This window comes from Scyliorhinus torazame, chromosome 2 (assembly GCF_047496885.1).
Source record: "Scyliorhinus torazame isolate Kashiwa2021f chromosome 2, sScyTor2.1, whole genome shotgun sequence".
Lineage (NCBI taxonomy): Eukaryota > Metazoa > Chordata > Chondrichthyes > Carcharhiniformes > Scyliorhinidae > Scyliorhinus > Scyliorhinus torazame.
Genome location: NC_092708.1, coordinates 48,336,284 through 48,358,987, shown reverse-complemented (window position 1 = coordinate 48,358,987; position 22,704 = coordinate 48,336,284). Strand labels below are relative to the sequence as shown.

Here is a 22,704-nt window from a genome sequence, read left to right as displayed (position 1 = left end):
ACTCCCTCCTCAATCCACCATAATTTTGAACGTCATACTCCCTCCTCAATCCGCCATAATATTGACCGTCATACTCCCTCCTCAATCCACCATAATATTGACCGCCATTCTCCCTCCTCAATCCGCCATAATATTGACCGTCATACACCCTCCTCAATCCGCCACAATATTGACCGTCATACTCCCTCCTCAATCCGCCATAATATTGACCGTCATACTCCTTCCTCAATCCGCCACAATATTGACCGTCATACTCCCTCCTCAATCCGCCATAATATTGACCGTCATACTCCCTCCTCAATCCACCATAATATTGACCGTCATACTCCCTCCTCAATCCGCCATAATACTGACCGTCATACTCCCTCCTCAATCCGCCACAATATTGACCGTCGTACTCCCTCCTCAATCCGCCATAATATTGACCGTCATACTCCCTCCTCAGTCCGCCATGATGTTGACCGTCATACTCCCTCCTCAGTCCACCATAATATTGACCGTCATACTCCCTCCTCAGTCCGCCATGATGTTGACCGTCATACTCCCTCCTCAATCCACCATAATGTTGAACGTCATACTCCCTCCTCAATCCGCCATAATATTGACCGTCATACTCCCTCCTCAATCCACAATAATATTGACCGTCATACTCCCTCCTCAATCCGCCATAATATTGACCGTCATACTCCCTCCTCAATCCGCCACAATATTGACCGTCATACTCCCTCCTCAGTCCACCATACTGTTGAACGTCATACTCCCTCCTCAGTCCGCCATAATGTTGAACGTCATACTCCCTCCTCAGTATGCCATAATATTGACCGTCATATTCCCTCCTCAATCCGCCATAATGTTGACCGTCATACTCCCTCCTCAGTCCACCATAATGTTGACCGTCATACTCCCTCCTCAGTCCGCCATAATATTGACCGTCATACTCCCTCCTCAGTCCGCCATGATGTTGACCGCCATACTCCCTCCTCAGTTCGCCATGATGTTGACCGTCATACTCCCTCCTCAGTCCGCCATGATGATTACCGTCATACTCCCTCCTCAGTCCGCCATAATGTTGACCGTCATACTCCCTCCTCAGTCCGCCATGATGTTGACCGTCATACTCCCTCCTCAATCCACCATAATATTGACCGTCATACTCCCTCCTCAGTCCGCCATAATGTTGACCGTCATACTCCCTCCTCAATCCGCCATAATATTGACCGTCATAGTCCCTCCTCAATTCACCATAATATTGACCGTCATACTCCCTCCTCAATCCGCCATAATATTGACCGTCATACTCCCTCCTCAATCCGCCATAATATTGACCGTCATACTCCCTCCTCAATCCACCATAATATTGACCGTCATACTCCCTCCTCAGTCCGCCATGATGTTGACCGTCATACTCCCTCCTCAGTCCACCATAATATTGACCGTCATACTCCCTCCTCAGTCCGCCATAATGATGACCGTCATACTCCCTCCTCAGTCCGCCATAATATTGACCGTCATACTCCCTCCTCAGTCCACCATAATGATGACCGTCATACTCACTCCTGAGTCCACCGTGATGTTGACCATCATACTCCCTCCTCAGTCCGCCATAAAGTTGACCATCATACTCCCTCCTGAGTCCACCGTGATGTTGACTGCCATACTCCCTTCTCAGTCCGCCATAATGTTGACTGCCATACTCCCTCCTCAGTCTGCTATAATGTTGACCGTCATACTCCCTCCTGGGTCTGCCATAATATTGACCGCTATACTCCCTCCTCATTCCGCCATAATATTGACCGCTATACTCCCTCCTCATTCCGCCATAATATTGACCGCTATACTCCCTCCTCATTCCGCCATAATATTGACCGTCATACTCCCACCTCAGTCCACCATAATGTTGACCGTCATACTCCCGCCTCAGTCCGCCATGATGTTGACCGTCATACTCCCTCCTCAGTCCACCATAATGTTGACCATCATACTCCCTCCTCAATCCGCCATAATTTTGACCGTCAGACTCCCTCCTCAGTCCGCCATAATATTGACCGTCATACTCCCTCCTCAATCCGCCATAATGTTGACCGTCATACTCCCTCCTCAGTCCGCCATGATGTTGACCGTCATACTCCCTCCTCAGTCCACCATAATGTTGACCATCATACTCCCTCCTCAATCCGCCATAATTTTGACCGTCAGACTCCCTCCTCAGTCCGCCATAATGTTGACCGTCATACTCCCTCCTCAGTCCGCCATGATGTTGACCGTCATACTCCCACCTCAGTCCACCATAATATTGACCGTCATACTCCCTCCTCAGTCCGCCATAATATTGACCGTCATACTCCCTCCTCAGTCCGCCATAATGTTGACCGTCATACTCCCTCCTCAGTCCGCCATGATGTTGACCGTCATACTCCGTCCTCAGTCCACCATAATATTGAACGTCATACTCCCTTCTCAATCCACCATAATATTGACCGTCATACTACCTCCTCAGTCACCATAATATTGAACGTCATACTCCCTCCTCAATCCACCATAATATTGACTGTCATACTCCCTCCTCAGTCCGCCATAATGTTGAACGTCATACTCCCTCCACCATCCGCCATAATATTGACCGTCATACTCCCTCCTCAATCCACCATAATATTGACCGTCATACTCCCTCCTCAATCCGCCATAATATTGACCGTCATACTCCCTCCTCAGTCCGCCATAATGTTTACCGCCATACTCTCTCCTCAGTCCGCCATGATCTTGACCGCCATACTCCCTCCTCAGTTCGCCATGATGTTGACCGTCATGCTCCCTCCTCAGTCCGCCATAACGTTGACCGTCATACTCCCTCCTCAATCCACCATAATATTGACCGTCATACTCCATCCTCAATCCGCCATAATATTGACTGCCATACTTCCTCCTCAGTCCGCCATAATGTTGAACGTCATACTCCCTCCTCAATCCGCCATAATATTGACCGTCATACTCCCTCCTCAATCCACCATAATATTGACTATCATTCTCCCTCCTCAATCCGCCATAATATTGACCACCATACTCCCTCCTCAATCCGCCATAATATTGACCGTCATACACCCTCCTCAATCCGCCACAATATTGACCGTCATACTCCCTCCTCAATCCGCCATAATATTGACCGTCATACTCCCTCCTCAATCCACCATAATATTGACCGTCATACTCCCTCCTCAATCCGCCACAATATTGACCGTCATACTCCCTCCTCAATCCGCCACAATATTGACCGTCATACTCCCTCCTCAATCCGCCATAATATTGACCGTCATACTCCCTCCTCAATCCGCCACAATATTGACCGTCATACTCCCTCCTCAATCCGCCATAATATTGACCGTCATACTCCCTCCTCAATCCACCATAATATTGACCGTCATACTCCCTCCTCAATCCGCCACAATATTGACCGTCAGACTCCCTCCTCAATCCGCCATAATATTGACCGTCATACTCCCTCCTCAGTCCGCCATGATGTTGACCGTCATACTCCCTCCTCAGTCCACCATAATATTGACCGTCATACTCCCTCCTCAGTCCGCCATGATGTTGACCGTCATACTCCCTCCTCAATCCACCATAATGTTGAACGTCATACTCCCTCCTCAATCCGCCATAATATTGACCGTCATACTCCCTCCTCAATCCACAATAATATTGACCGTCATACTCCCTCCTCAATCCGCCATAATATTGACCGTCATACTCCCTCCTCAATCCGCCACAATATTGACCGTCATACTCCCTCCTCAGTCCACCATACTGTTGAATGTCATACTCCCTCCTCAGTCCGCCATAATGTTGAACGTCATACTCCCTCCTCAGTATGCCATAATATTGACCGTCATATTCCCTCCTCAATCCGCCATAATGTTGACCGTCATACTCCCTCCTCAGTCCACCATAATGTTGACCGTCATACTCCCTCCTCAGTCCTCCATAATATTGACCGTCATACTCCCTCCTCAGTCCGCCATGATGTTGACCGCCATACTCCCTCCTCAGTTCGCCATACTGTTGAATGTCATACTCCCTCCTCAGTCCGCCGTAATGTTGAACGTCATACTCCCTCCTCAGTCCGCCATGATGTTGACCGCCATACTCCCTCCTCAGTTCGCCATGATGTTGACCGTCATACTCCCTCTTCAGTCCGCCATAATGTTGACCGTCATACTCCCTCCCCAGTCCGCCATGATGTTGACCGTCATACTCCCTCCTCAATCCACCATAATATTGACCGTCATACTCCCTCCTCAGTCCGCCATAATGTTGACCGTCATACTCCCTCCTCAGTCCGCCATGATGTTGACCGTCATACTCCCTCCTCAATCCACCATAATGTTGAACGTCATACTCCCTCCTCAATCCGCCATAATATTAACCGTCATAGTCCCTCCTCAATCCACCATAATATTGACCGTCATACTCCCTCCTCAATCCGCCATAATATTGACCGTCATACTCCCTCCTCAATCCACCATAATATTGACCGTCATACTCCCTCCTCAATCCACCATAATATTGACCGTCATACTCCCTCCTCAGTCCGCCATGATGTTGACCGTCATACTCCCTCCTCAGTCCACCATAATATTGACCGTCATACTCCCTCCTCAGTCCGCCATAATGATGACCGTCATACTCCCTCCTCAGTCCGCCATAATATTTACCGTCATACTCCCTCCTCAGTCCGCCATAATGATGACCGTCATACTCACTCCTGAGTCCACCGTGATGTTGACCGTAATACTCCCTCCTCAGTCCGCCATAAAGTTGACCATCATACTCCCTCCTGAGTCCACCGTGATGTTGACTGCCATACTCCCTTCTCAGTCCGCCATAATGTTGACTGCCATACTCCCTCCTCAGTCTGCTATAATGTTGACCGTCATACTCCCTCCTGGGTCTGCCATAATATTGACCGCTATACTCCCTCCTCATTCCGCCATAATATTGACCGCTATACTCCCTCCTCATTCCGCCATAAAATTGACCGCTATACTCCCTCCTCATTCCGCCATAATATTGACCGTCATACTCCCACCTCAGTCCACCATAATGTTGACCGTCATACTCCCGCCTCAGTCCGCCATGATGTTGACCGTCATACTCCCTCCTCAGTCCACCATAATGTTGACCATCATACTCCCTCCTCAGTCCGCCATAATATTGACCGTCATACTCCCTCCTCAGTCCGCCATAATGTTGACCGTCATACTCCCTCCTCAGTCCGCCATGATGTTGACCGTCATACTCCCTCCTCAGTCCACCATAATATTGAACGTCATACTCCCTCCTCAGTCCACAATAATATTGACCGTCATACTACCTCCTCAGTCACCATAATATTGAACGTCATACTCCCTACTCAATCCACCATAATATTGACTGTCATACTCCCTCCTCAGTCCGCCATAATGTTGAACGTCATACTCCCTCCACCATCCGCCATAATATTGACCGTCATACTCCCTCCTCAATCCACCATAATATTGACCGTCATACTCCCTCCTCAATCCGCCATAATATTGACCGTCATACTCCCTCCTCAGTCCGCCATAATGTTTACCGCCATACTCTCTCCTCAGTCCGCCATGATCTTGACCGCCATACTCCCTCCTCAGTTCGCCATGATGTTGACCGTCATGCTCCCTCCTCAGTCCACCATAATGTTGACCGTCATACTCCCTCCTCAATCCACCATAATATTGACCGTCATACTCCATCCTCAATCCGCCATAATATTGACTGCCATACTTCCTCCTCAGTCCGCCATAATGTTGAACGTCATACTCCCTCCTCAATCCGCCATAATATTGACCGTCATACTCCCTCCTCAATCCACCATAATATTGACTGTCATACTCCCTCCTCAATCCGCCATAATATTGACCGTCATACTCCCTCCTCAATCCGACATAATATTGACCGTCATACTCCCTCCTCAATCCACCATAATATTGACCGTCATACTCCCTCATCAGTCCGCCATAATGTTGACTGCCATACTCCCTCCTCAGTCTGCTATAATGTTGACCGTCATACTCCCTCCTGGGTCTGCCATAATATTGACCGCTATACTCCCTCCTCATTCCGCCATAATATTGACCGTCATACTCCCTCCTCATTCCGCCATAATATTGACCGCTATACTCCCTCCTCATTCCGCCATAATATTGACCGTCATACTCCCACCTCAGTCCACCATAATGTTGACCGTCATACTCCCGCCTCAGTCCGCCATGATGTTGACCGTCATACTCCCTCCTCAGTCCACCATAATGTTGACCATCATACTCCCTCCTCAATCCGCCATAATTTTGACCGTCAGACTCCCTCCTCAGTCCGCCATAATATTGACCGTCATACTCCCTCCTCAATCCGCCATAATGTTGACCGTCATACTCCCTCCTCAGTCCGCCATGATGTTGACCGTCATACTCCCTCCTCAGTCCACCATAATGTTGACCATCATACTCCCTCCTCAATCCGCCATAATATTGACCGTCATACTCCCTCCTCAATCCGACATAATATTGACCGTCATACTCCCTCCTCAATGCACCATAATATTGACCGTCATACTCCCTCATCAGTCCGCCATAATGTTGACTGCCATACTCCCTCCTCAGTCTGCTATAATGTTGACCGTCATACTCCCTCCTGGGTCTGCCATAATATTGACCGCTATACTCCCTCCTCATTCCGCCATAATATTGACCGTCATACTCCCTCCTCAGTCCGCCATAATGTTGAACGTCATACTCCCTCCTCAATCCGCAATAATGTTGACCATCATACTCCCTCCTCAATCCGCCATAATTTTGACCGTCATACTCCCTCCTCAGTCCGCCATAATGTTGACCGCCATACTCCCTCCTCAGTCCGCCATGATGTTGACCGTCATACTCCCTCCTCAGCCCGCCATAATGTTGACCGTCATACTTCCTCCTCAGTCCGCCATGATGTTGACCGTCATACTCCCTCCTCAGTCCGCCATGATGTTGACCATCATACTGCCTCCTCAATCCGCCATAATATTGAACGTCATACTCCCTTCTCAATCCACCATAATATTGACCGTCATACTACCTCCTCAGTCACCATAATATTGAACGTCATACTCCCTCCTCAATCCACCATAATATTGACTGTCATACTCCCTCCTCAGTCCGCCATAATGTTGAACGTCATACTCCCTCCACCATCCGCCATAATATTGACCGTCATACTCCCTCCTCAATCCACCATAATATTGACCGTCATACTCCCTCCTCAATCCGCCATAATATTGACCGTCATACTCCCTCCTCAGTCCGCCATAATGTTTACCGCCATACTCTCTCCTCAGTCCGCCATGATCTTGACCGCCATACTCCCTCCTCAGTTCGCCATGATGTTGACCGTCATGCTCCCTCCTCAGTCCGCCATAATGTTGACCGTCATACTCCCTCCTCAATCCACCATAATATTGACCGTCATACTCCATCCTCAATCTGCCATAATATTGACTGCCATACTTCCTCCTCAGTCCGCCATAATGTTGAACGTCATACTCCCTCCTCAATCCGCCATAATATTGACCGTCATACTCCCTCCTCAATCCACCATAATATTGACTGTCATACTCCCTCCTCAATCCGCCATAATATTGACCGTCATACTCCCTCCTCAATCCGACATAATATTGACCGTCATACTCCCTCCTCAATGCACCATAATATTGACCGTCATACTCCCTCATCAGTCCGCCATAATGTTGACTGCCATACTCCCTCCTCAGTCTGCTATAATGTTGACCGTCATACTCCCTCCTGGGTCTGCCATAATATTGACCGCTATACTCCCTCCTCATTCCGCCATAATATTGACCGTCATACTCCCTCCTCAGTCCGCCATAATGTTGAACGTCATACTCCCTCCTCAATCCGCAATAATGTTGACCATCATACTCCCTCCTCAATCCGCCATAATTTTGACCGTCATACTCCCTCCTCAGTCCGCCATAATGTTGACCGCCATACTCCCTCCTCAGTCCGCCATGATGTTGACCGTCATACTCCCTCCTCAGCCCGCCATGATGTTGAACGTCATACTCCCTCCTCCATCCGCCATAATATTGACCGTCATACTCCCTCCTCAATCCACCATAATATTGACCGTCATACTCCCTCCTCAGTCCGCCATGATGTTGAACGTCATACTCCCGCCTCCATCCGCCATAATATTGACCGTCATACTCCCTCCTCAATCCGCCATTATATTGACCGTCATACTCCCTCCTCAGTCCACCATAATGTTGAACGTCATACTCCCTCCTCAGTCCGCCATAATGTTGAACGTCATACTCCCTCCTCCATCCGCCATAATATTGACCGTCATACTCCCTCCTCAATCCACCATAATATTGACCGTCATACTCTCTCCTCAGTCCGCCATAATGTTGACCGTCATACTCACTCCTGAGTCCACCGTGATGTTGACCATCATACTCCCTCCGCAGTCCGCCATAATGATGACCGTCATACTCACTCCTGAGTCCACCGTGATGTTGACCATCATACTCCCTCCTCAGTCCGCCATAATGTTGACCATCATTCTCCCTCCTGAGTCCACCGTGATGTTGACCGTCATACTCCCGACTCAGTCCGCCATGATGTTGACCGTCATACTCCCTCCTCAGTCCACCATAATGTTGACCATCATACTCCCTCCTCAATCCGCCATAATTTTGACCGTCAGACTCCCTCCTCAGTCCGCCATAATGTTGACCGCCATACTCCCTCCTCAGTCCGCCATGATGTTGACCGCCATACTCCCTCCTCAGTCCGCCATAATGTTTACCGCCATACTCTCACCTCAGTCCGCCATGATGTTGACCGCCAAACTCCCTCCTCAGTCCGCCATGATGTTGACCGTCATACTCCCTCCTCAATCCACCATAATATTGACCATCATGCTCCCTCCTCAATCCGCCATAATATTGACTGTCATACTCTCTCCTCAATCCGCCATAAAATTGACCGTCATGCTCCCTCCTCAATCCACCATAATATTGACCGTCATACTCCCTCCTCAATCCACCATAATATTGAGCGTCATACTCCCTCCTCAATCCGCCATCATATTGACCATTATACTCCCTCCTCAATCCACCATAATATTGACCGTCATACTCCCTCCTCAGTCCGCCATAATGTTGACCGTCATACTCACTCCTGAGTCCACCGTGATGTTGACCATCATACTCCCTCCTCAGTCCGCCATAATGATGACCGTCATACTCACTCCTGAGTCCACCGTGATGTCGACCATCATACTTCCTCCTCAGTCCGCCATAATAATGACCATCATTCTCCCTCCTTAGTCCACCGTGATGTTGACCGTCATACTCCCGACTCAGTCCGCCATGATGTTGACCGTCATACTCCCTCCTCAGTCCACCATAATGTTGACCATCATACTCCCTCCTCAATCCGCCATAATTTTGACCGTCAGACTCCCTCCTCAGTCCGCCATAATGTTGACCGTCATACTCCCTCCTCAGTCCGCCATGATGTTGACCGTCATACTCCCTCCTCAGTCCACCATAATGTTGACCATCATACTCCCTCCTCAATCCGCCATAATTTTGACCGTCAGACTCCCTCCTCAGTCCGCCATAATGTTGACCGTCATACTCCTTCCTCAGTCCGCCATGATGTTGACCGTCATACTCCCTCCTCAGTCCACCATAATATTGACCGTCATACTCCCTCCTCAGTCCGCCATAATATTGACCGTCATACTCCCTCCTCAATCCGCCATAATGTTGACCGTCATACTCCCTCCTCAGTCCGCCATGATGTTGACCGTCATACTCCCTCCTCAGTCCACCATAATATTGAACGTCATACTCCCTTCTCAATCCACCATAATATTGACCGTCATACTACCTCCTCAGTCACCATAATATTGAACGTCATACTCCCTCCTCAATCCACCATAATATTGACCGTCATACTCCCTCCTCAGTCCGCCATAATGTTTACCGCCATACTCTTTCCTCAGTCCGCCATGATCTTGACCGCCATACTCCCTCCTCAGTTCGCCATGATGTTGACCGTCATGCTCCCTCCTCAGTCCGCCATAATGTTGACCGTCATACTCCCTCCTCAATCCACCATAATATTGACCGTCATACTCCATCCTCAATCCGCCATAATATTGACTGCCATACTTCCTCCTCAGTCCGCCATAATGTTGAACGTCATACTCCCTCCTCAATCCGCCATAATATTGACCGTCATACTCCCTCCTCAATCCACCATAATATTGACTGTCATACTCCCTCCTCAATCCGCCATAATATTGACCGTCATACTCCCTCCTCAATCCGACATAATATTGACCGTCATACTCCCTCCTCAATCCACCATAATATTGACCGTCATACTCCCTCATCAGTCCGCCATAATGTTGACTGCCATACTCCCTCCTCAGTCTGCTATAATGTTGACCGTCATACTCCCTCCTGGGTCTGCCATAATATTGACCGCTATACTCCCTCCTCATTCCGCCATAATATTGACCGTCATACTCCCTCCTCAGTCCGCCATAATGTTGAACGTCATACTCCCTCCTCAATCCGCCATAATGTTGACCATCATACTCCCTCCTCAGTCTGCCATGATGTTGAACGTCATACTCCCGCCTCCATCCGCCATAATATTGACCGTCATACTCCCTCCTCAATCCGCCATTATATTGACCGTCATACTCCCTCCTCAGTCCTCCATAATGTTGAACGTCATACTCCCTCCTCAGTCCGCCATAATGTTGAACGTCATACTCCCTCCTCCATCCACCATAATATTGACCGTCATACTCCCTCCTCAATCCACCATAATATTGACCATCATACTCCCTCCTCAATCCACCATAATATTGACCGTCATACTCACTCCTGAGTCCACCGTGATGTTGACCATCATACTCCCTCCGCAGTCCGCCATAATGATGACCGTCATACTCACTCCTGAGTCCACCGTGATGTTGACCATCATACTCCCTCCTCAGTCCGCCATAATGTTGACCATCATTCTCCCTCCTGAGTCCACCGTGATGTTGACCGTCATACTCCCGACTCAGTCCGCCATAATGTTGACCATCATACTCCCTCCTCAATCCGCCATAATTTTGACCGTCAGACTCCCTCCTCAGTCCGCCATAATGTTGACCGCCATACTCCCTCCTCAGTCCGCCATGATGTTGACCGCCATACTCCCTCCTCAGTCCGCCATAATGTTTACCGCCATACTCTCACCTCAGTCCGCCATGATGTGGACCGCCAAACCCCCTCCTCAGTTCGCCATGATGTTGACCGTCATACTCGCTCATCAGTCCGCCATAATGTTGACCGTCATACTCCCTCCTCAATCCACCATAATATTGACCGTCATGCTCCCTCCTCAATCCGCCATAATATTGACTGTCATACTCCCTCCTCAATCCGCCATAAAATTGACCGTCATGCTCCCTCCTCAATCCACCATAATATTGACCGTCATACTCCCTCCTCAATCCACCATAATATTGAGCGTCATACTCCCTCCTCAATCCGACCTTCATATTGACCATTATACTCCCTCCTCAATCCACCATAATATTGACCGTCATACTCCCTCCTCAGTCCGCCATAATGTTGACCGTCATACTCACTCCTGAGTCCACCGTGATGTTGACCATCATACTCCCTCCTCAGTCCGCCATAATGATGACCGTCATACTCACTCCTGAGTCCACCGTGATGTCGACCATCATACTCCCTCCTCAGTCCGCCATAATAATGACCATCATTCTCCCTCCTTAGTCCACCGTGATGTTGACCGTCATACTCCCGACTCAGTCCGCCATGATGTTGACCGTCATACTCCCTCCTCAGTCCACCATAATGTTGACCATCATACTCCCTCCTCAATCCGCCATAATTTTGACCGTCAGACTCCCTCCTCAGTCCGCCATAATGTTGACCGCCATACTCCCTCCTCAGTCCGCCATGATGTTGACCGCCATACTCCCTCCTCAGTCCGCCATAATGTTTACCGCCATACTCTCACCTCAGTCCGCCATGATGTGGACCGCCAAACTCCCTCCTCAGTTCGCCATGATGTTGACCGTCATACTCGCTCATCAGTCCGCCATAATGTTGACCGTCATACTCCCTCCTCAATCCACCATAATATTGACCGTCATGCTCCCTCCTCAATCCGCCATAATATTGACTGTCATACTCCTTCCTCAATCCGCCATAAAATTGACCGTCATGCTCCCTCCTCAATCCACCATAATATTGACCGTCATACTCCCTCCTCAATCCACCATAATATTGAGCGTCATACTCCCTCCTCAATCCGCCATCATATTGACCATTATACTCCCTCCTCAATCCACCATAATATTGACCGTCATACTCCCTCCTCAGTCCGCCATAATGTTGACCGTCATACTCACTCCTGAGTCCACCGTGATGTTGACCATCATACTCCCTCCTCAGTCCGCCATAATGATGACCGTCATACTCACTCCTGAGTCCACCGTGATGTCGACCATCATACTCCCTCCTCAGTCCGCCATAATAATGACCATCATTCTCCCTCCTGAGTCCACCGTGATGTTGACCGTCATACTCCCGACTCAGTCCGCCATGATGTTGACCGTCATACTGCCTCCTCAGTCCACCATAATGTTGACCATCATACTCCCTCCTCAATCCGCCATAATTTTGACCGTCAGACTCCCTCCTCAGTCCGCCATAATGTTGACCGCCATACTCCCTCCTCAGTCCGCCATAATGTTTACCGCCATACTCCCTCCTCAGTCCGCCATAATAGTGACCGTCATACTCTCTCCTCAGTCCGCCATGATGTTGACCGCCATACTCCATCCTCAGTTCGCCATGATGTTGACCGTCATACTCCCTCCTCAGTCCGCCATAATATTGACTGTCATACTCCCTCCTCAGTCCGCCATAATGTTGACCGTCATACTCCCTCCTCAATCCACCATAATATTGACCGTCATACTCCCTCCTCAATCCACCATAATATTGACTGTCATACTTCCTCCTCAGTCCGCCATAATGTTGAACGTCATACTCCCTCCTCAATCCACCAGAATATTGACTGTCATACTCCCTCCTCAGTCCGCCATAATGTTGACTGTCATACTTCCTCCTCAGTCCGCCATGATGTTGACTGTCATACTCCCTCCTCAGTCCACCATAATGTTGAACGTCATACTCCCTCCTCCGTCCGCCATATTATTGACCGTCATACTCCCTCCTCAATCCACAATAATATTGACTGTCATACTTCCTCCTCAGTCCGCCATGATGTTGACTGTCATACTCCCTCCTCAGTCCGCCATAATATTGACCGTCATACTCCCTCCTCAATCCGCCATAATATTGACTGTCATACTTCCTCCTCAGTCCGCCATAATGTTGACCGTCATACTCCCTCCTCAATCCACCATAATATTGACCGTCATACTCCCTCCTCAATCCACCATATTATTGACCGTCATACTCCCTCCTCAATCCACAATAATATTGACCGTCATACTCCCTCCTCAGTCCACCATAATATTGACCGTCATACTCCCTCCTCAATCCACCATAATATTGACTGTCATACTCCCTCCTCAATCCGCCATAATGTTGAACGTCATACTCCTTCCTCCGTCCGCCATATTATTGACCATCATACTCCCTCCTCAATCCACAATAATATTGACCGTCATACTCCCTCCTCAATCCGCCATAATATTGACCGTCATACTCCCTCCTCAGTCCGCCATAATGTTGACCGTCATACTCACTCCTGAGTCCACCGTGATGTTGACCATCATACTCCCTCCTCAGTCCGCCATAATGTTGACCGTCATACTCCCTCCTGAGTCCACCGTGATGTTGACCGTCATACTCCCTCCTCAGTCCGCCATAATGTTGACTGCCATACTCCCTCCTCCGTCTGCTATAATGTTGACCGTCATACTCCCTCCTGAGTCTACCGTAATATTGACCGCTATACTCCCTCCTCATTCCGCCATAATATTGACTGCCATACTCCCTCCTCAGTCTGCTATAATGTTGACCGTCATACTCCCTCCTGAGTCTACCATAATATTGACCGCTATACTCCCTCCTCATTCCGCCATAATATTGACCGTCATACTCCCTCCTCAGTCCTCCATGATGTTGACCGCCATACTCCCTCCTCATTCCGCCATAATATTGACCGTCATACTCCCTCCTCATTCCGCCATAATATTGACCATCATACTCCCTCCTCAGTCCGCAAAATTGTTGACAGCCATACTCCCTCCTCTGTCCGCCACAATGTTGATCGTCATACTCCCTCCTCAGTCCGCCATAATGTTGACTGCCGAAAAGGCCACCGACCTATTAATCAATGCTGCGATCCACAGTGTCCTGGCATCAAAGCTAGAGTGAAACACTTGACCAACCCATCCTTTCCCAACCTTGTCTGATCTCTAACTCTCAATTGGCTCTCTTGTCGAAAGACCACATCAGCCCTCAAACTTTTCAAATGGACAAATACCCAGGATCTTTTAACTGGTCCATTTAACCCCCTTACAAACTTGCTAGCCAGGTAGCTCCTACCTAGGGTGAAAGAAAAAGACTAAACCCTACCAAACCATGTATCCTTAGCCAAAACCAACTTTAATATCAAACATAGAAAACAGAATCCCACCCCTCAATCCCCTGCCTCCAACAGTTCCAACAATATCATTAAACCCCTCCCAAACCAGCAAATTCCATTACAACACATCCTCCCCGACTTTACAACTATCCCACATAGAGCAAAACAAAACAATTTGTTTAAAAGCAGGAGAACACAAGAGTGTCCAAATAAAAAGGGATCAAAGTCCTCAAAGCCTTCAGTTCCCCCCTCAATCCATGTTTATTAACAAAGTCATTCGCCTCCTCCGGCGCGTCAAAATAGTAATCTCTGTCTCTGAAAGTGACATCCCAAAACGCACAGAGTTTCTGTTGAGCGCCACCTTGGCCTTGTTTAACTGCCACACCTTATTGCCAACTCTGTCCCGACAGTTTGTCCTTCGCCCTATCCAGGTACCTGTGGAACCAGACAATTGTCACCCATGGTGGTTCCCCCGATCTGGGCTTCTGTCTCAGTAATCGATTGGCCCGATCCAACACAGGAGGGGTCAAAACGAACAATGCCCCCAACAACTTCCCAAACATCTTAGATACATAGTCCATGATGCTTGTACCTTCCAGGCCCCCCGGCAGACCAACGATCCTTAACTTCTGACATTTGGAGCGATTCGCCAGGTCATCAACTTTGGCATTTAACATATTTCGCTCCCCCGCCATCAATGCCATGAGACAATCTGATCACTGTGATCATTGAGCGCCTCCTCCATCTTCTTTATCGTGATTCAATCTGTCTAAGGTTGCACGAATAGATGCCATGGCCCCCCAATCGCCTTCCTCAAATCATCAGCAACCACTTGTCTTTGTTTCTTTAATTCCCCCAACAAGAATTCCAACAACTTCTTGGTCATCCACTGCAGGAGAAACGATGCCACACAGGCCTCCGCCATTTCCTCCCATTCTGAGGCTCGAGAGACTTCTGAATCAGACAAAGGTTCCTTGCCCAGTTTATTTTTAGTATTATAGCGCTTAGACATCACTCGACAGAGGGGATCTAATTCTGTCACTCTGTAGCAATTTCTTCCTAAAAAGCACCCGATAAGTGGGTCAAAAGGGCCAAAAACCCAATCCCCATGCACGGGCCACCTTGTGTGCAACTGCTCACCTCATAGTCGCCATCGGAAGTCCTACAACTGCCTTTTGACAGTTTCTGTGATAACTTCCAAAACTGATATTTTAATTTTTTGTAGCTAAGGACTTACAAAGTTCCCATTGAAATGTCATCACCATTCTTCACTTTTTGTTCCCTTTTCCTATTTATTTATTTCTCACTGATTTTGTGTGTTAATCTATCAACCAATTTTCTTCACAGCCAGATACGATTCTTCCCCATGACGATCTCAGTCAGACATCAATCTGCCTTCTTGAAGTGAATCTTTAACTCAAAGCCATTTTCTAGTTTTATTTCTGTCCTCCTATTGATTGATTGTTTTGTGCCCTCTGAATTCATTCACTCTGATGTGAAGTCAAATATTTCTCCTGTTTTATCATCTGATGCCTGACTGGGGGGTTTGGCCTCCGATAGTAGAATTCACGAGCTGGATTCTCCACTGTTGGGGTTCTCCGTTACGCCGGCAGCGCACCCACGCCCGAGGATTTCCCGACGGTGTGGGGCTGCCCACAATGGGAAACCCCATTGGCCGGCTGGCAGGACGGAGAATTCCAGTGCTGGGAGGGGGTGTTTCTGGTGCGGTGGGATGGAGAATCCCGCCGCACGTCTCTGCTCCGCTGTTTAATCTATCCCCAGTGCATACTTTTCCTGTGCTACCTGTGCCCATGTTTGTTGGTATGCCACCATTCCAAGATCCGAAAAATGTTGGCTTGAAATAAAGTGCAGTGTTCCAGATCGCCTCACTGAGCTGGCCTAGAAACCAAGAACCTTTTTGAGGCTAACCTTACAGTAAAGTAAAGTCACCATAGTCCCAGATGACCATAGGCTGCTTTCCCCTTTGAGGTTTCACCTGAGATTCACCACACCTCAGGCGATGGGCAAGGTTGAGAAGGCAGCAACTTCATGGCTAACCTCAGCCAGTACGGGAATTGAACCTGCGCTGCTGGCTTTGTTCTGCATCATAAACCAGCTGTCTGCCAACTGAGCTAAATCGGCTCCGTGACATAGTGTCACTTGTGAACTGTTTTTTCAATGGATTGTGGTAATGAGAGTTTAAGGGCACGATTCAACTGAATGGGAACAAAGTCCCATAACGAGCGCATTTAGTCGTAACGCCGAGAAACACATGGCTATAAAATGCCACTCACGTTAAATAAGGGTCCTCGTAAGGGTCTTCAGCGGGGAACGCGTGGCCGAGGCCGCACATAGCCTTATTTTTTAAACCGAGGAGCTCCACTCGCCAGAACTCCTCAGTATAGCGAGAGATCTCCGAGGCCCCCGGCACAACCCCCGACACCCTCCAAGCCCCAGCGCACTATGGGAGGGTCCCCATACCTCTCCAACATCTGCGCCAGGCACCCTCGGCCCGATCAGCAGCACACAAAAAATGCCAGCTTGGCACGTTAGCAGTCATAACCTGGTGCCCTGGCAATGCTACATGACACCCAGGTGGCCAGGCTGGCAGTGCCAAAGTGCCCAGGTGACATCATGCCTGTGCCAGGGGCCGGGCCCGGGTCCCCTGCCCTAAAAAATATGACTCCCTTATTTGTGAACTGGCATGTTGGGGGAGGTCCAGAGGCTGCAGTGGGGGGTCAAGAGACTGGAACGCTAAATGTTTGCTGCCTTTTCCCAAGGTAGAGGGGTCAATTACTAGGGGGCATAGGTTTAAGGTGCGAGGGGCAAGGTTTAGAGGAGATGTACGAGGCACGTCTTTTACAAAGAGGGTAGTGGGTGCCTGGAACTCGCTGCCGGAGGAGGTGGTGGAAGCAGGGACGATAGTGACGTTTAAGGGGCATCTTGACAAATACATGAATAGGATGGGAATAGAGGGATACGGACCCTGGAAGTGTAGAAGATTTTAGTTTAGACGGGCAGCATGGTCGGCACGGGCTTGGAGAGCTGAAGGGCCTGTTCCTGTGCTGTACATTTCTTTGTTCTTTGTTTGCTAAAGAATTCCACATATTGTCAGTGAGAGTTCATGAAATAAAACTTAAAATGGAAGTGGGGTGGGGGGGGGCGTGTAAGCTTACTATTAATTCTGCAGAGCATTGACTAAAGTGTTCACATTGTCCACTTAGGTTCTACCAACTAAAACTTTGGATCAATGTTCTCAAGTCCTTTAAAATCAATTGGCTCATTTTGTGCCTGATCCTATTCCGTTATTTCTGTTCACTCTGTAATTGGATAATTTTGACTTTGGTCATTTTGACACTAGTGTCCAATGTTGGGTCACCTGCCAGGTAAACATCTCTCCTGGTTTTTATTGACAGAAATGAGAGATACATTACAGGAGGTGGATCCAGTATTGCCCATTTGGCACCATCAGCCAAAGTCAAACGTTCTGCCCCAGTTCTCCTGTGGTGCATCCACTTAGCTCTTTTTCTCTTCCAGCTGGTTCGTGACAATGCAGATCTTCGTTGTGAGCTTCCTAAGCTGGAAAAACGACTTCGGGCTACAGCTGAGAGAGTTAAAGCACTGGAGAGTGCATTGAAGGAAGCCAAGGAGAGTGCCATGAGGGACCGCAAACGTTACCATCAGGAGGTCGATCGAATCAAGGAAGCAGTACGAGCCAAAAACATGGCCAGGCGGGCACATTTAGCTCAGATTGGTGAGGGTCTTTGCTGCTTTCAGTTACTCGCGCTATGCATGTGGGGTCTGCTCGATTGCCTTATGAAATTTTATTAATGCTGAGGGTGCCAGTAAAGCAAAGCCAAGTTTGTGGGAAAAAAAAGTCTGACAGCGCAATATAAATACAATTGTAACAACTTAGATTTAAATAACACTCCTCTGATAAAGGTTTTACAAAGTAGAGCATTGGACAGGGAAAAGTATAAACTTGGGAGTTTATACTTAAAATGATGAGTTTTCAGGAGGTTTATTGTTAGTAGTGTTGGATTGAACAAGGTTTGAAGAGACTATTACGGACAACGGGTACGTAATGATTAATAGGTTGACTCTGAACGTGGAATGGAGGAAAGGTGCAGTCTGGGACATGTGGAAACGATTACTTGATAAATTAAAACATGCTGCTGTGCAGAGGGACCTGAGACCTAGTGTATGAGTCGCAAAAATTTGGTTTACAGGTGCAACAGCTGATTAAGAAGGCGAATGGAGTTTTATCCTTCATTGCTAGAGGGATGGAGTTTAAGACTAGGGAGGTTATGCTGCAATTGTATAAGGTGTTAGTGAGGCCACACCTGGAGTATTGTGTTCAGTTTTGGTTTCCTTACCTGAGAAAGGACGTACTGCCGCTGGAGGGTGCGCAGAGGAGATTCACTAGGTTAATCCCAGAGCTGAAGGGGTTGGATTACGAGGAGAGGTTGAGTAGACTGGGACTGTACTCATTGGAATTTAGAAGGATGAGGGGGGATCTTATAGAAACATATAAGATAGATAAGGAATAGATAGGATAGATGCGGGCAGGTTGTTTCCACTGGCGGGTGAAAGCAGAACTAGGGGGCATAGCCTCAAAATAAGGGGAAGTAGATTTAGGACTGAGTTTAGGAGGAACTTCTTCACCCAAAGGGTTGTGAATCTATGGAATTCCTTGCCCAGTGAAGCAGTTGAGGCTCCTTCATTAAATGTTTTCAAGATAAAGATAGATAGTTTTTTGAAGAATAAAGGGATTAAGGGTTATGGTGTTCGGGCCAGAAAGTGGAGCTGAGTCCACAAAAGTGGCGGGATTCTCCGACCCTCCGGCGGGTCGGAGAATCGCCGTGGGTCGGCGTGAATCCCGGGCGAAATTCTCCGTAATCGGCGCGATGTCCGCCGACCGGCGCCAAAAACGCTGACGCTCCCACACATGCGCGGACCCGCACCGGCCGGCGGAGTCCCTTCGGCCCCGGCTGGCGCGGTGCCAAAGGCCTTCCATGCCGGCCGGTGGGGCACAAACTGCTCCGGCGCCGGCCTAGCCCCTGAAGGTACGGTGGATTCCGCACCATTGAGGCGGCCCGCGCCGGAGTGGTTCCCGCCACTCCACTGCACCGTTTCTACCTGCCCCGCCGATTCCCGGAGAATCCCGCCCATGGTTGTGACCCCCATTCACAAATCAAGATGCTGAAATTACATTTTAACTAGAATGTAAGCTTCATTATTGTGAACCTTGATCAGAAGTCAAGTTGATCCAAAGACAGGTACACCATAAAGACATAGATTTCATAGAATTTACAGTGCTGAAGGAGGCCGTTCGGCCCATCGAGTCTGCACCGGCCCTTGGAAAGAGCACCCTACTCAAGCCCACACCTTCCCCGTAACCCAGTAACCCCACTTAACATTTTTTGGACACTTAGGGCAATTTAGCATGGCCAATCCACCTAACCCACACATCTTTGGACTGTGGGAGGAAACCGGAGCACCCAGAGGAAACCCACACACACACGGGGAGAACGTGCAGACTCCGCACAGACAGTGACCCAAGCCGGGAATCGAACCTGGAGCTGTGAAGCAACTGTGCTAACCACAATGCCACCGTGCTGCCCATGGATTATGCTCTCTTGCCAACATCACCCAAATTCTGAGACCAAATGTTTTTTCAAAGGCCATATGTAGGACATTCCAAAGTTTTAAGATTGTGACAAAGAATGAGTTAGATTTGAAATGCATTGAGCCATAATTTTAAAACAGTGGGGATTCAGGGAGAAGGAATAGTGTGTAGGTTGGTGTATTTGGAAGTTAATGAACAAGCAAGGAGCATCGACTATGGGCTGTGAAACAGATTGGCTAGCAGTTTTTTATTATATCACTCACAAGAACAAAGTGCTCAGAAAGCATCCAAGAATTTGTCACGTTTTGGACAGATGTGGGTTTTGAAGCATTAGAGTTGTTCAGAATATTGAAAGCATTTATCATTATTCCATCCAGTTACATTTTTATCCCCTTAGTCAAGGTACAATGGGGGTAATATTAATGCAAAAGAAGAAAGTATTAAAACATTGTTAAAATGATCCATGACTTTCAGTTTTAACTGAGTTACGTTGGGAGGCATTTAACTACCCTGCTCTCCAGAGATGGATCAGCCCTTGAAATAATTTAATGAGGCTGCATTCCTCAAATTTCACCGCTTCCTGATTTAAATTCTGGAGGCCAGCTTTTCTGGGCTTTGCGAGATCTGGCAGCTGGAAGGAGGCGTGAACAGCTGGATGGAACATCTAAGTGCCTTTCTAGCACAGCTTATGGGCCAGGAGGAGCAGGAGTGCCCCCCTCATCCTGAGCGGCTTAGGTACCCTGAAAATCTTTCCCTTGTTCGGCCAAACCCACTTTCCTTGTAATGGGATACCCAGGCTGGATTTTGCAATCTCAGAATGGGATCAGGCAGAGGCAGGATGGCAAACAAAATGACACAGGTAGAAACCCTACATCTGTTTCCACTGGTGGCCATTTTCTGGGGCATGGGAAATGGAATGGGCCAGGAAGCCTGCTCACCCCTATTGAAAGGCCAATGGTCAGACCTTGCAGGACTTTGACAGGGGTGTGCAGGCTTCACAAGCCTTCTGAGTAACTGGAGAAATATGGAGTTGAATTTAATAGGTGGTGGGTGAGGGGTCAACGGGAATGCATCCCTGACGATGTTTGCTGGAGGTGAGACTTACGCTGCTCGCTTCAGATGAAGCCCCATCTCCGAGCTGCCGGCCAATCTGATCGATCAGCAGCTCTGTAGCTCAGCAGTGCCACCAGCAGCAGTGGCCACTACTGCGACACAATTTAGTACCCGAGCCAGGATAGAGGGGTGGAATTCCCCCCCCCTGCCACGCCGGGTGGGAGAATCGCCGGGGCGCCGCGCATGTCCCGCCACGCCGCCCCGACACCCGCAGGCGATTATCCCCCCCCCCCAAACCAACGCGGCGAGAATCACCGGTCGCCGTTTGCAAAAGGCGAGCGGCAATTCTCTGGCCCAGATGGGCCGAGCGGCCACCCCAAAATGACAAGTCCCCGCCGGCGGCCATCCACACCTGGTCGCTGCCGACGGGAACTGCGTGGGAATGCTGGGGGGGGGGGGGGGGGGGGGGCGCGCCTGCGGGGGGGTTCCTGCACCGGGGGGGGGGGGGGGGGGCTCCAATGGGGTCTGGCCCACGATCGGTGCCCACCGATCGGCTGGCCGGACTCTCTAAAGGAGGAGCTCTTTTCCTCCGCCGCCTCACAAGATCCATCCGCCATCTAGGGGGGGGGGGCTTACTGGTCTATAACGACCATCAGTGATGAAGGAGTCTCTTCCTTCCAGCCTCAGGGAGGACGGCAACCACGCATGCACAGGTGACGTCATTTACGTGGCGCCAAGGCCCAGCACGTGTAAATTACTCGACGCCACTCCTAGCCCCCCGGGGGCGGGAGAATAGGGGGCTGGGAGTGGGCTCCGACGCCGGAGTGAAACACTCCGGTTTTCACTCCGGCGTCGGGACTTAGACTCCCGATGGGAGAATCGTGCCCGGGTACATAAAGGGGGATTCATGACGGGAATGGGAGAGCTGTCTATGAGCAGGGTTGGGATCTTGATGGGGAGGCCGGGGGCTGAGGAGTATCAGAGGAGGGGGGCGGGGTGGTGGCTAGGGAGGTGACAAGAGAACTAGGGGGCTTACTGATCTATAACGACCATCAGTGATGGAGGAGTCTCTTCCTTCCAGCCTGAGGCCTGAGCAGGGTTAGCTGCTGGGCTGCTCCCAGTCCCTAGTCTGTCTGTCACAAAACTGAGGCTGGGCAGGAAGAGCCCATTAATTGGCAGTCAAAGGCCTCAATTGGGGTGAAAACAGGCATGCCAGCCTAGTCCCCTCCCACCCCTACCCCCCGTTCCCCGTGAGGGCAGAGGGAATGCCACCCTACC

At 49.4% G+C, this 22,704-nt stretch overlaps 1 protein-coding gene across 1 annotated transcript in view; it reads left to right on the top strand.

Moving 5' to 3' along the window:
• kif5c (kinesin family member 5C) overlaps positions 1–22,704 on the top strand; it is a 359,768-nt gene that overhangs the window by 302,929 nt on the left and 34,135 nt on the right. The window contains exon 24 of the mRNA XM_072471286.1: positions 18,282–18,498. Coding sequence (XP_072327387.1) covers positions 18,282–18,498 — 217 coding nt within the window. The remainder of the gene's footprint in view (positions 1–18,281; positions 18,499–22,704) is intronic.